The sequence below is a fragment of the Python bivittatus genome, unplaced genomic scaffold (assembly GCF_059951505.1).
Source record: "Python bivittatus isolate LINGU-HERP-01145 unplaced genomic scaffold, Pbiv_v1 ctg000070_np1212, whole genome shotgun sequence".
In the NCBI taxonomy this organism is placed as follows: Eukaryota; Metazoa; Chordata; class Lepidosauria; order Squamata; family Pythonidae; genus Python; species Python bivittatus.
The window spans coordinates 29,755,072-29,768,804 of NW_028277034.1; the positions used below are offsets into that span (position 1 = coordinate 29,755,072).

At 36.2% G+C, this 13,733-nt stretch overlaps 1 protein-coding gene across 2 annotated transcripts in view; it reads right to left on the bottom strand.

Moving 5' to 3' along the window:
- The window catches only part of JADE1 (jade family PHD finger 1), a 93,239-nt gene that overhangs the window by 75,739 nt on the left and 3,767 nt on the right, over nucleotides 1-13,733 (bottom strand). For both annotated transcript variants that reach the window (XM_088132854.1, XM_088132855.1), the window contains exon 2: nucleotides 3,659-3,736. In XM_088132854.1, coding sequence (XP_087988980.1) covers nucleotides 3,659-3,710 — 52 coding nt within the window. In that variant the 5' untranslated portion in view covers nucleotides 3,711-3,736. The remainder of the gene's footprint in view (nucleotides 1-3,658; nucleotides 3,737-13,733) is intronic.

Genomic DNA, 13,733 nt, shown 5'->3' on the forward strand with positions numbered 1-13,733 from the left:
TCATTCTCAACTAATCTGACAGTCCTATTTCCAACATGTTATTTGCCAGTCATTCTCATTCACTGCAATGAGGTTTTGCTAATTACACAAAAGATGGAGACTGAAAAGCTGTAAGTACTGAAAGAATTAAAGGCATAGAAAACAGCTAGAAAGTTAGTTCACACAATTACGATGTCTTCAAGAAATAAGGCATGGAGCTTTTTTCTGTAAAGCCATATTTCTTAAACCTTTCCTTCCCACTGTCACATTCCAAATATGTTGGTTACAATTCCCATAATTTTTAGTCAATAGCTATATTGGTGAAGAATTATGCGTAGTATAGTACTTCTACTATTTATTATTTAATTGTAATAACACTCTTTTTTCCAAATTCAGAGCAGTCTAAAAAATACTAAAATAACCTTCAATAAAGAGAGAATAATAAAACTATTATAAACAAATAGCAATATAAATACAACCTCTGAAACAATGTTTATTTTAAAAAAAGCAATCTGAACAGTCTGATCATTGAACAGTTATCCTGCAAACCGACAACAGCCTGTCTGAGTTGAGAAAACTTTTGGAAGTCAGAAAAATGTTGAACGCTTCTGGTAAAGTCAAGTTCAAATTATTTTGCACATTCCAATACAAATGAGACAATCCATGGAGGAGTCTAGTTCAGTTATTTATTTAACGTAATAACCCCATTTTTCACACCATGACATCACTGGAAGGAAAATGAAGCTGGTCTGTATTTACTAAGGAACTAAGAATCAAAGATTCAGCATAGTTTTCAATCTTTTTACACCAGTTCATAACAATAAGCATAGTTGTGCGCACAAACACAGACACACACACACACATAAACTGCCACCAGTAATACAAAAGCAAGTACTCATTCAGAGGAGCTGTTAATTGTAAAACCAAAGAATTGAAAATTCTGAATAAGAAGGTATTTCAGGGAGCCAGTCTCAACAGAAGCAAGTACATGGGAGTCCCAATAATTCACTAAATGCTCATATTAATATAATTCATTTGCAATCACATCAAACTAGAACTGAAAATCAATGATTCTATACTGTCTTATTTAAGTAATCTGGGTACATAAATAAAAAAATTCAAATTCTATTAATTTTTTTCTGAGTTTAGTTCTCAAGAAAGCTCCAGAACACTATATATCTAAGTAGTATCTTCCATCCTAGGAGTTATGCACTCCTTAAGCCTGATATAATATTTCTGAAATCTACATAAATTACGTTAATTAAGTTATTCACTTGATTGAACAGAAAACATTTTGCAAAATTCCCTACTACCAACAATTCAAGCTTAAATTGTTTTCTGTTTTTAAACTAAAGAACATAAATTGCTTACCATGTGAAGTCAGGGGACAAAGAATAACTATTACTAAGGGTAGGGCTCATTCATAGGATTAAATTGGCATTCTACATCTGAAGATTTTATGTGTTGCTACTGTTGCTTTCAGGAGCAGTATCACAGACTGGAAATGTTGTCAAGATGTCACTGGGCGCCTGAAAAATATACCTAGAATCTGAAAACTGTGAACCTACAATTGCAGCAGGATTATTTAAAATGGGACCATGAGCTGATGGAGGGGGAAGGAATTACTGGATCCCCAGCAAATTGGATACTTCCACCCAATTATACTCATATAAAAGGGGTAGAAAATTGGCACCTTCCAAACATTTAAAATTACAACTCGTACAACATTGCCCCTGTCCATGCTAGCTTTGGAGAATATGGAAATCCAATATATCTGGAAAACTCTAGGTTACCTAAATATATAAACTTATGTAAGATCAGGTTATAATATAAACTTATATAAGATCAGGTTTTCTAGCATCCCTTATGAAAAGGGAGCAAAAGTGTCTATTGTCATCAAACTGAAGAGATCCAAGGAGCTATCACTCAGACACTCCCCATAGCTCCTGGAACTTCTTTCTCTTGGACAAGTTAACTCCTGATCCAAGCTTATTTTTCAGAATAGATCCACAATGAATTGCAAGAAAAATTACATGTAGTAATCCATAGCATCCAAAAATGCTCCTAAAGTTACTGGGGAGTTTCAATATATGGCTTCCAATAACTCTGATTCATTTCAGCCATCAGCACAGATTATTTGTAAGAAGTAAGGAATAAGAAGTAGAGATTGAAGAGAGATTCCAGAAAATGAATTTTCCTATGTACCATTTTACCTTTCCCAATGAAATTTTCCTTCCTGTGCAGTGGTATTGACAAACATGCTGTCTAATGCTTTCCATACATTTGTCCCATCAAACTATCCTACATTAATTGTCATTAATTTGTGTTGATGCGTAGTGACCACACCTAAGTAAAGAAAAAACACTATTCAACAGTCTACTTTATTTCATTCTTTCTCCTCTCTCTTCTCCGTTTAAATCCTGAGTAACAGCATGACTGGGAACCTGCTGTGTCTTCAAAGACAGGAAACAAACTGTACTTTTGTAAAGAAGATCACACATATCCTAGAGGTAGCAACCTCATGTTTGTCCAGGATATCATCTAACCCTAGTTTAAAAAAAAAAGAACTAAAAGAACTATGCAGAATTAGGCAATGAAGCAATCATGCAATTAATTTACCATGAGTCAAGGTTGGCTAGAAATGTAATTTGACAGTACATTCATATTAATGTTTCACTACTTGCAGAATCCAAGATTCTTGCCATGCCAACATGATTATATAGAACAAATTTTCATAACAATTCCTGATGACAAATTATGATATGAAAAAATATGAAGTGTCTGATTAGTTTTAGGACCAGAATCTGCACTGCATCTAACCACCTTTCTCCAATGGTTGCAATCTATCCAGTAAGATCTATCAGGATCATCCTGCTCTGGATCCCACCTGTGAAATATAATCTTGAAGGAATCTCCAAGGCATGACTTCTCTGAGGCTACCCCTGACCTGTAGAATAGCATCCCCCTGGAAATTCATGAACAAGTATACAGACTCTGAACTTTTCTAGGATTCCTAGGGCAGAGTATTTTGTAACTCCAGTGGCTTTTTAAAAATTGTATTGTTGTTCCCTGATGTGGGCATATATATGAATTCTGGCGTACGTGATCCTCTTGATTTCTAACCAGAAAGGCAGAAATATTTCTAAAAATAGATTTGAACAAAACATTTTGCCTGTCAATAAGCCCGTTCCAGGCAAAAACAACTTATTGCTCATAAATTCTTGCACTGAATTCTCCTAGGCAATCAATTTATAAACATAACCTTCAAATGACCACTTGTAAAATGAAAATCAACAGTCATGAAAATCTTTTAGAACTCTCAATTATTAGTGAACTACTGATGCAAAAAGAAAAAAAAGAGGTAAAGAAAAATTATAAATTTACAATTATTAAATGAGAATTAAGAACCTATTCTAATAGATACATTTTCTTAAACACTTTGAACCATAACAGGGTTTCTGTTTCAAAGATTTATTATTGTACAGTGTAATAAAGTCTTACAATGCCTTACTGGGGCATACCTTTTTAAAGTTGCTTGATTTTAGCAACCTTTTAGCAAACACCCTACCCAGCTGATACAATGCAAAACACCTTTGTTATTTAAAGTAATACTTTAAAATTTGTGTAAATAAGCTCATACTCCTGGTGTGATCCCAGTATAACAAAAAGAAGCACTTACTGCCATTGTCATCAGAATCTTCACTGCTGCTGGGAAGTCGACCTCGTTTCATGATCTTCCTGAGTAACAGCAGGCAGCCTGTGAAGCGATGCAACAGAAGTTAATCCACAACAACAGTCATCAGGTTTGGTATCAAAGAGCATTCCAGGACTGAATACTCACAAATGAAAGCAAACGAAATTAATCAGTACAAATATAAGCAAAAAATATCCTGGAGCTATTTACATGAATCATCCAGGATGGCCCAAAAAAAGAAATTTAAGGATAAGGGACAGAAATCTCAAGTCTTTAGGTTACTGTACCTAAGTATTTTTGATGCCTTTAATAGTGGTCAATTCACAGGGTTTTCAACAGAGCATCAACAATCTTGCCTCTATATGGCATATACATATATTGGTCAACATTTCATAGGTCTCAGACTTAAAAGAATGCAAGATTAATAATCAAAGAAAACACATCTCTACTTAAACATACACTAGAGACAAATCAGTTCCCGTGTTCATGAATGAGCTCTTTTTATGATGTAGGAACAAAAACTATAGCATCACCTCAGATTCAGGAACAATAGGAACCCAGGTGGTCTGCAATCCATGGGTTCGATGACATCCTGGAGGAAAAGACCCTTCCCCTACTACTGCTTTTCACAGAAGCAGATATTTCTATGCAGATAAAGTCAGAGAATGATCACTGCCTGTCTTTCCCCATATTCCAAAAAGACGAAGGGAACAATAACTTGCAGGGAGGAAAAAAAAATGTCCTCAATACCCAGAAACGCAGTAAGTCTGTGTGTTTGGCATGGTGGTGGACTAGACAGTCTTTCTCTGTAAGGGAGTTCTCCAAAGTAATCCACAGCATGTTGAAACTATGGAGAAAAGGCTGGGAACTTCCACAGGCTAAACATATGCCACAGGTCTCTTGATTCAGCCGGCCAGCTTCTTTCTATCCACTAAGATTCACTGGCTGTAGCAACTGTTTAAAAAGCCCCAACTGTGCCACTGGAAGCTTTTAAAATGCCTCATTGTGGCAAAGAAGGAATAGAATAAAGGAAGAACTCTCCTTATGTATGTGCAACAAAATAAATAAATAAATCAGGATCATAACCTACCTTATTCAATCAAGAAAAAATTGAAAAACAAAGAGAGCCTGTGACAAATCTCACAGGGCTTGTTAAAAATGACCAAAAAAAAAAAATAAAAATCCACATCTGCCTAGTATCTGCTAACATCAGCACATTTAAAGTGACTAGGAGAGTCAGCTCTTTGAGGATAAAAACTTCTCTGTCCTAGCAGATGCCTCCAGCAGAGCTAATGCTCCAAAACATGATATTATGAAATAAATGCAGCTCTTGGCTGCAAATGGCCAATAAGAAATAACAGACCAGGAAGTGGGGATCTATAAAGCAGAAACAAGATTACACATGAAGAAAAGCATGTTCACTGTGAAATCAACTGACATGTACTCTGGGATATGCCTGAAATCTCAGCCACAGGTTTCACTTCCAGAGACAATGAGAGCCATTAGCTTCTTCTAGGTGCAGATGGAGGAATCAGTTCTCAGGCTTATTTGCTTCTAGTTTGGTGTACTAGTTACACCAAATTCTCACACAAGCAGCAACTTCTAACATGTTGCTTTCACAATAGGAACTCCAAAAACCTAAGAAACCAGACAATAATAGATCAGTTGAAAAAAGGAGAAACATGGTACAAAACAAACAAACAAGACTGGAAAGAGACAAGCATAATACACTAACTTTCAGAGAAAGGCATAAAAGCAGATCAGCCGACAAAGAAGCTTCAGTTTAATTTAATAATCCCACCATCCATGCTAATTCCTGTTCAACTATATGTATACTATATACTCAATATGCAATTAAATAATTAAGTTAAATAAGCTACGTAAGCAATAGCTATGTACACCACATAAATATATACATGGGTGTACATATATATAACTATTTCGTTAAAAGCCCCTGCCTGTGATAAGGGCATTTCAAATGTATGTTGGAAATGTGAACAACATGAAGGAATATTTTATCAAGCTTGGGGGACATGAAAAAAGCCAAAAAAAAAAAAAAAAAGGATTCAAATACATACATTGATGCAGAGGATTTTGAAGATTAATATTCAATTGAAGCCAAAACTTTTCCTTTTAGAATTGATGGATAAACTGTTAGAAAAGAGCCACGAAATATTATTTCAATATATGATTATTTCAATATATGATTACTGCGGCAAGAGTATTATATGCTGAGTTGGACAAATTGACTTCTTTGATTAGAGAAAGGTCATTATTGACATTTTCAGTGACTGGAAACCCCTTATGGACTTTTTGCGTGAGAAAGAAAAATGAGATTCTTTCTCATTCTTTCTCTCTTTTTTGCATGAGAAAGAAATGATTTGTGATTTATGGTTTTGATGACTAGAAAGAATAAGTTATAGAAAGAAGGGAATTACAATGAAATTGGAGAGGGCGGTTTGTTCAGAATTGTTTGCATAACTGCCGAGAGGGCTATGGGAAGCCATTTCTTTATATATGCTTTCTGCTTTTTTTATTTAATTTTCCTTTTCTCTATCTTCTTTTTTGTTTTCTTTTCTTTTCCTTTTCCTTTCTTTTTTCTTTTTCACACTTACTTTCCTGTATATTTTTCTTTGGATGTATTTTTATTATCTATCTAAAATCTCTTACTAAAAATTATTTTTTAAAAAAGCCCCTGCCTGTGGAGTTTTCTTGTATGTCAAGAAAAAAAAGTCTAAATGTAACTTTGTTCTTGGAATCATGTATTATATTAAAATTCAAACTCCTATAGCCAGTAATCTGAAATGGTGCAGTCCTATATCTTACTATAGTTTTGAAAGTGTACTTAAGCTCCAACACCAAATCCGGAAGCTACAGTGGGGCAAAAAAGTATTTAGTCAGCCACCAATTGTGCAAGTTCTCCCACTTAAAAAGATGAGAGAGGCCTGTAATTTTCATCATAGGTATACCTCAACTATGAGAGACAAAATGGGGAAAAAAATCCAGAAAATCACATTGTCTGATTTTTAAAGAATTTATTTGCAAATCATGGTGGAAAATAAGTATTTGGTCACCTACAAACAAGCAAGATGTCTGGCTCTCACAGACCTGTAACTACTTCTTTAAGAGGCTCCTCTGTCCTCCACTCGTTGTTACCTGCAGTAATGGCACCTGTTTGACCTTGTTATCAGTATAAAAGACACCTGTCCACAACCTCAAACAGTCACACTCCAAACTCCACTATGGCCAAGACCAAAGAGCTGTTGAAGGACACCAGAAACAAAATTGTAGACCTGCACCAGGCTGGGAAGACTGAATCTGCAATAGGCAAGCAGCTTGGTGTGAAGAAATCAACTGTGGGAGCAATAATTAGAAAATGGAAGACATACAAGACCACTGATAATCTCCCTCGATCTGGGGCTCCACGCAAGATCTCACCCCATGGGGTCAAAATGATCACAAGAATGGTGAGCAAAAATCCCAGAACCACACGGGGGGACCTAGTGAATGACCTGCAGAGAGCTGGGACCAAAGTAACAAAGGCTACCATCAGTAACACACTATACTGCCAGGGACTCAAATCCTGCAGTGCCAGATGTGTCCCCCTGCTTAAGCCAGTACATGTCCGGGCCCGTCTGAAGTTTGCTAGAGAGCATTTGGATGATCCAGAAGAGGATTGGGAGAATGTCATATGGTCAGATGAACCAAAGTAGAACGTTTTGGTCTAAACTCAACTCATCGTGCTTGGAGGAGAGAATGCTGAGTTGCATCCAAAGAACACCATACCTACTGTGAAGCATGGGGGTGGAAACATCATGCTTTGGAGCTGTTTTTCTGTAAAGGGACCAGGATGACTGATCTGTGTAAAGGAAAGAACGAATGGGGCCACATATCCTGAGATTTTGAGTGAACACCTCCTTCCATCAGCAAGGGCATTGAAGATGAAACGTGGCTGGGTTTTTCAGCATGACAATGATCCCAAACACACCGCCCGGGCAACGAAAGAGTGGCTTCGTAAGAAGCATTTCAAGGTCCTGGAGTGGCCTAGCCAGTCTCCAGATCTCAACCCCATGGAAAACCTTTGGAGGGAGTTGAAAGTCTGTGTTGCCCAGTGACAGCCCCAAAACATCACTGCTCTAGAGGAGATCTGCATGGAGGAATGGGCCAAAATACCAGCAACAGTGTGTGAAAACCTTGTGAAGACTTACAGAAAATGTTTGACCTCTGACATTGCCAACAAAGGTTATATAACAAAGTATTGAGATGAACTTTTGATATTGACCAAATACTTATTTTCCACCATGATTTGCAAATAAATTCTTTAAAAATCAGACAATGTGATTTTCTGGATTTTTTTCCCCATTTTGTCTCTCATAATTGAGGTATACCTATAGTGAAAATTACAGGCCTCTCTCATCTTTTTAAGTGGGAGAACTTGCACAATTGGTGGCTGACTAAATACTTTTTTGCCCCACTGTATATTAGAAATGCAAAAAAGTAAAAATGTAAAGCTTTATTTAAAATTTAAGAATTTGGCCACATTTACTGAGCATAAATTATGTAAGACATAGAATCAGGCTCATTTTTCATATATGGGATATTTAATTTAGAAATGAAGTGATCAAATAATAGCATATTTCCAAGATGTGGCAAAAGCTACTTATTAAATATGCCAGATTCCTATATAAAGATTTCATGATTTAATTAGATACATTATGCTATTTTATTATTTTTCCTGGAGACATCCACTGGCCCGCAAGGACTGCTAACTAAGAGTTTAAAAATATGTTTGGTACATAACTTGACCTGCAGATCTTTGTATATTAAAATAGGAATTACTTCTGAAGACTTACCTAAGCTTTGTATGACTGTGGTAGCCTTTCCACAGTGCTATACAACTATCAGTTTCTATAATAATACAATTTTAAATATAGTAAATTACTATAATATTTACAATTTACAATTACTACAATTGAATTGTGCAGCCATGATGACCACTATTAAGTTTTCAGTTAATTATTTAGCTTTCTTTCAAAATCTGGGAATTCTAACTGGAATGACAAAATGATGCTCGAGTAGTATTTTGAGCACTACTATCTGCTTCTGTGGAATAAACAAAAGAGTGTTTGTATTTTTCTTAATTCAAAATAATCATGGCTTAAGAGCAAGTTAATAAAATATTTTATCCCAAGGAAGAATCAAGAAAGATTCTGCAAAACTGTTGTAATGTTTTGGTGTACCAATAAATAATGTACCGTATTTTTCTGACTATAAGACGATACTTTTTTCTAAAATCCTTACCCTAAAAACTGAATGGCGTCTTATTCAAGGAAGTCAGCCGAGAATCGCACGGTTGCAAAACTGCCCATACTTTGTTTCTGCAGAGAGGCTTCCTCCTATTGCTAGCCTCCAATCACGAGTGAAATAGCTTGTCTCCCAAACAGACTTCCTCCAATCACGAGCCTGATGTAACTGAGGTCAGCTGATGCTGAACAAACCAATTAGAGGAAGGCTGTTTGCAGAGACAAGCTATCGGCAGTTTCACTCGTGCTTGAATGTAATCAGTTATGCAAAAGAGCCTGGAAATAGAGCTGCAGAGAGACGGTTTGGACCTCCTCCCACCGAGTGTATCAGGTAAATGTTAACTAATTACTAAATAAAAATGTGTTCTGCACTATCTTTAAAATATTTTTTAATTTTGGGTTGGAAAAGTGAGGGTCGTCTTGTACATGGGGGCGTCTTATTGTTGGAAAAATACGGTACCTAAGAATATGCCAAACACCGATGAATATGTGACTTCCAGTAAATTACTGAAAACCACATATGTTAGGACAGAAAAATAATTCAAATTTCTAAACTATGTAGTAAGATTTTAGTTATCCTACTCTTCAGCATGACTCTCATGCTGAATTCCTAAATAAAATAGCAATGGGGGAACAATATCATCAAGTCTTAAAATACAAGAACACGGAGCAATATTCATGTCATTCAGTATTCACAATAAAAACAGCCTTAAATGGGGGGGGGGGCATTGTCCTTTTGCAACAGTAAGCTTGAAAATGCTGTCAGGCTGAGTTGGCAACATATACAGACTACAAATTACAGTATTTTGTCTTTTTATTACAAGAGCAGAAAGTGACACCAAAAAACAGATCAAATCTTGGTATCACTAGTTACAGAATCTAAGGCAGCATGGATGGGAAGGCACTCAGTCTGAGATACTGATTATTTACTGTCAGCCAGAATAAGTACTAGGATAGATGGACCTACTGTAGGACAGCATTCTATGTAATTACAAACCTTCAGCTGAAGTCCAGAACTGATTTGGTATAAGGGAACTCACTTGTATCTTGACACATACGAATTGCCCTAACAGAATGAATATTGTTTCTAGAACATAAAAATCCATCTCATATCTCATCTCATTTTTTCCCAAATTTTTGAATTTGTTCCTTCATATAAGTCTTTCTCTTTGGTCAACTCATTCCAAAGTCATCTTGAGTTGACTTCCATGATATAACAATTTTATAATCTGATAAAAGAGGAATATTGATATCACAGTAGCATCCTGTAGAGCTTGATTTCTATATCATTCCTCCTCCTCCTCCAAAAAAGGTCAATTTAAGCCTTTAAATTTTTGATCACATATTCTTTAATCCAGGAATATGCCAACAGAGAAACCAGGGCCATATATGCTCACACAAAGGCCTTAGATGTACCCTCAAAAGCTTTCTGAAAATTGCTGAATTTGTAATGTGAATGATGGAAAAAGATCAACACATGGGAAATAATCACAATTAAATTTTGTTACACTGTAATGAAATATAAAATATTAAATCAAAGCCATTCTGTGTTTCAGAATGAGGCTCCTAGTATGCCATTCAGAGATCAAGTATGGGACTTGGCCCCCAAAAGTTATGTACCTCTTAGTCTGTAGTAATATAACTAAATCAACAACCTGCAAATGGTTGGCCACCAACTTCCCAATAGGATTACAAGGGAACACTGGAAAAAATGCTTGCCCTAGCCATTTAGAAATAAATCCATTAGCACAGCTATTAACTGAAATGTCCACTGATTACACTACTTTATATGAACAGTAGATTCAAACATATGTCAATGGATTAAGATTCATTTACAATAACCCTAAGTGTCCCAGAGATCATATTATTATTGTTGCTGGTCAGTCAGACAGATGTTTAAACAGGATTTAGCATTTTTATCCACTTATTGAGGCCTTCCCAAGGACCTGGGATAGGCAGATGTTGTTGCACGAGGTTGTTAAAGGTATCGTCACAGGATGTAAGCTGTTCCAAGTAAAGCTGCCTTTTGCAATTGACTGATGGTGATTTTGTCAATGCCAATGGTCTTCAAGTGGTGCTCCAGATGTTTTGGGATTGCACCCAACGCACTTATTACCTTTGCTTTCTTTTGCCACAGTCGTTCCACTTCTATTTGCAAGTCTTTATATTTTGTGATTTTTCTCCAGTTCTTCCTTTTCTATTCTGCTGTCTCCAGTATTGCAATGTCCACTATCCAGACTTTTTTTACTTTCTTATTAACAATTGTTAAGTCTGGGGTGTTGTGTGGCAGGTGCTTGTCTGTTTGAATTTGAAAGTCCCAGAGCACTTTAGCTTCTTCGTTTTCAATTACTTTGTCTGTTTTGTGGTTCCACCAGTTCTTGCTTACAGGCAAATGGTATTTCTTGCAGATATTCCAATGTACCATCGTTGCTACTTTGTCATGCCGTTGTTTGTAGTCTGTGCAATCTTCTTGCAGCAGTTAACTAAGCAGTCCACTGTTTCTTCAGCTTCTTTGCCGAGGCAGCATTTACTGTCTGTTGCTGTCTTCTCAATTCTGGCTCTATATGCATTTGTTCTTAAGGCTTGGTCTTATGCAGCCAGAACTAGCCCCTCTGTCTCTTTCTTCAACTTTCCTGCTCTTAATCATTGCCAGGCCTTGTTGTTATCTGCTTTGCCTGCAAGTTTTTTTGTGCACTGGCCATGTAATACTTTGCCTTGCCATGTCCTTTTCTATTCTTCATTTGGTCTTTCTTATAGGCCAGTTTGGTCTCTTTATTCAGTAAGCCTTCACAGTGTACTAGCTTCACTGCATCTACTTCACTGGCCTTCAAATCATCTTCTTCTTCTTCCTCTTATTATTTGATATATCAGATTCTCCCCTTTGAGATCAAAGGAAGACATCCAAGGTTGGAGGGAAATTTATGATTTCAGGTTTTCTTTCTTAATACCTTACCTGTTTCCCAAGGCCATTTCTTTCCAAGGCTGGAAAGCCCTGACACTGGGAAACTCCAAAGAGAATGCGACAGATCCAAAGCCCCATGACTCTCCATCGTGTCCTAAAGGTTGAATAAATTTGGCATGTTTCAAGAAGTAGTCTAAATGTATTTCCTAGTGGGAAAGGCAATTCAGGTGACACATCCTACTTTCCATCCTGCCAATATGCTCCAGTGGTAGGTCAGGAAGCACCGGAATTGTCCAAACCAAATAATAGGATTGTTCTTCTCCTACTGAATTAACAATGTGTTCACACACAGTAAGGCTTAGTCCTAATTATTCATTATGCAGCCTAAAACTAAAAACACACAAAATAAATTGAATCTATTTTCATTTCCCAAGGATATTAGTACACAAAGTACCAGTATATATATCATCAAGAGTCTGATAGATTGATCAACAGCAAGTGGGGAGAATGTAGCTTGAAAGCAACTACAATTATTATTTTTAATGGAAAAGAAACATTTTATATGGACATTAAATGTGTATCTCCAGGTCAAAGCTTTTATAACTTTTGTTTTCTCCTAGAGTAATTTTAATGACTTCCATAAACCCCTGGGTAAAATGGATTTATAATTCTAGTTCTGGCAAATCATTAACTATAGCAGTGTTAAAGGATGCCTCTAAAATAAACTGCATAGAACCACTAAAGGAACAGCACAAGAAGAATGCAAGAGATTCTTCACTTACAAAGCACACTATGTACTGAAGTAATATCAGCTATGCCATGTACTAACTTTCAAACATTTTGGTGGTAAGAACTGCACTTCCTGGTTGGGGCTTAACTTAAATAAAACAACTTAAAAACACAAATAAATATCCAAATGAATGCTCAATGGAAATATTTTACTCAACTCTTTGGCACTGTGAGATATTAATCTGTCAAAGAAATATATGTTTTTCTCTATCTAGTGATTAAAGTGATCACCAAAGAATGCTACTGGCTTACTTTGACTTAACCAACTATCAAAGATTTTGGCAGCAGTGAACTGGAGTACATGTATCTATCTAGCTTAATCTAGCTCTCCCCTATCAGATTTGGTGATTAATGGTGTGTGGGGAGTCATCACCTGAATCCATTTCAGCAAGAAATAACAATCCCATGTCACAACTACATGCACTAACAACATTGATTTTGCTACATAATACCATATGAAAGAAGTGGGAAGAAATGAAATGTAATGAAAGAAACGAAAGAAGCAGAAAGGAAAATCTGTACTGCTAAGGAAGAATCTTGTCATTTTAGTTCAAGCATCTATATTATTATCAGTAGAACTGGACTGAAAACTGTAGACCGAAGTCTGTAATTAATATCTACATCTTTTGTTGCTCAGCATCATGTCCCAGAGTGAAGGTTTCTCAAGGAACAAGGCATATTTTAGAATATAAAACTACTATTAATAGGGAACAGGCATACAAGCCTAGATAACCAGCACAAGATGGTGCAGGCACATATGCTTTTTTCAGATCAGCTGAGCCAAACTATAGCAATGATGATTTAACTTCAGCAAGTCTGAGTCCATGCTAGGTTGTATTTATGGCTTCCATTAAGGACACTGGAAACATATTTCATTCTAAAATGTATTTATGATTAGGTATCAGTGGTGTCCCTTAGTATCCCATGAATAAATCCAAAAATTCAACAGCCTAGCTGCTATTCTTTGTATGGTTATTTTTAATTGTTAATGTTAGTGAATATTTCAAGACATACATTCTGAAGACACAAACTCAGTATCACAATCTAATACGTAACATTCATATGA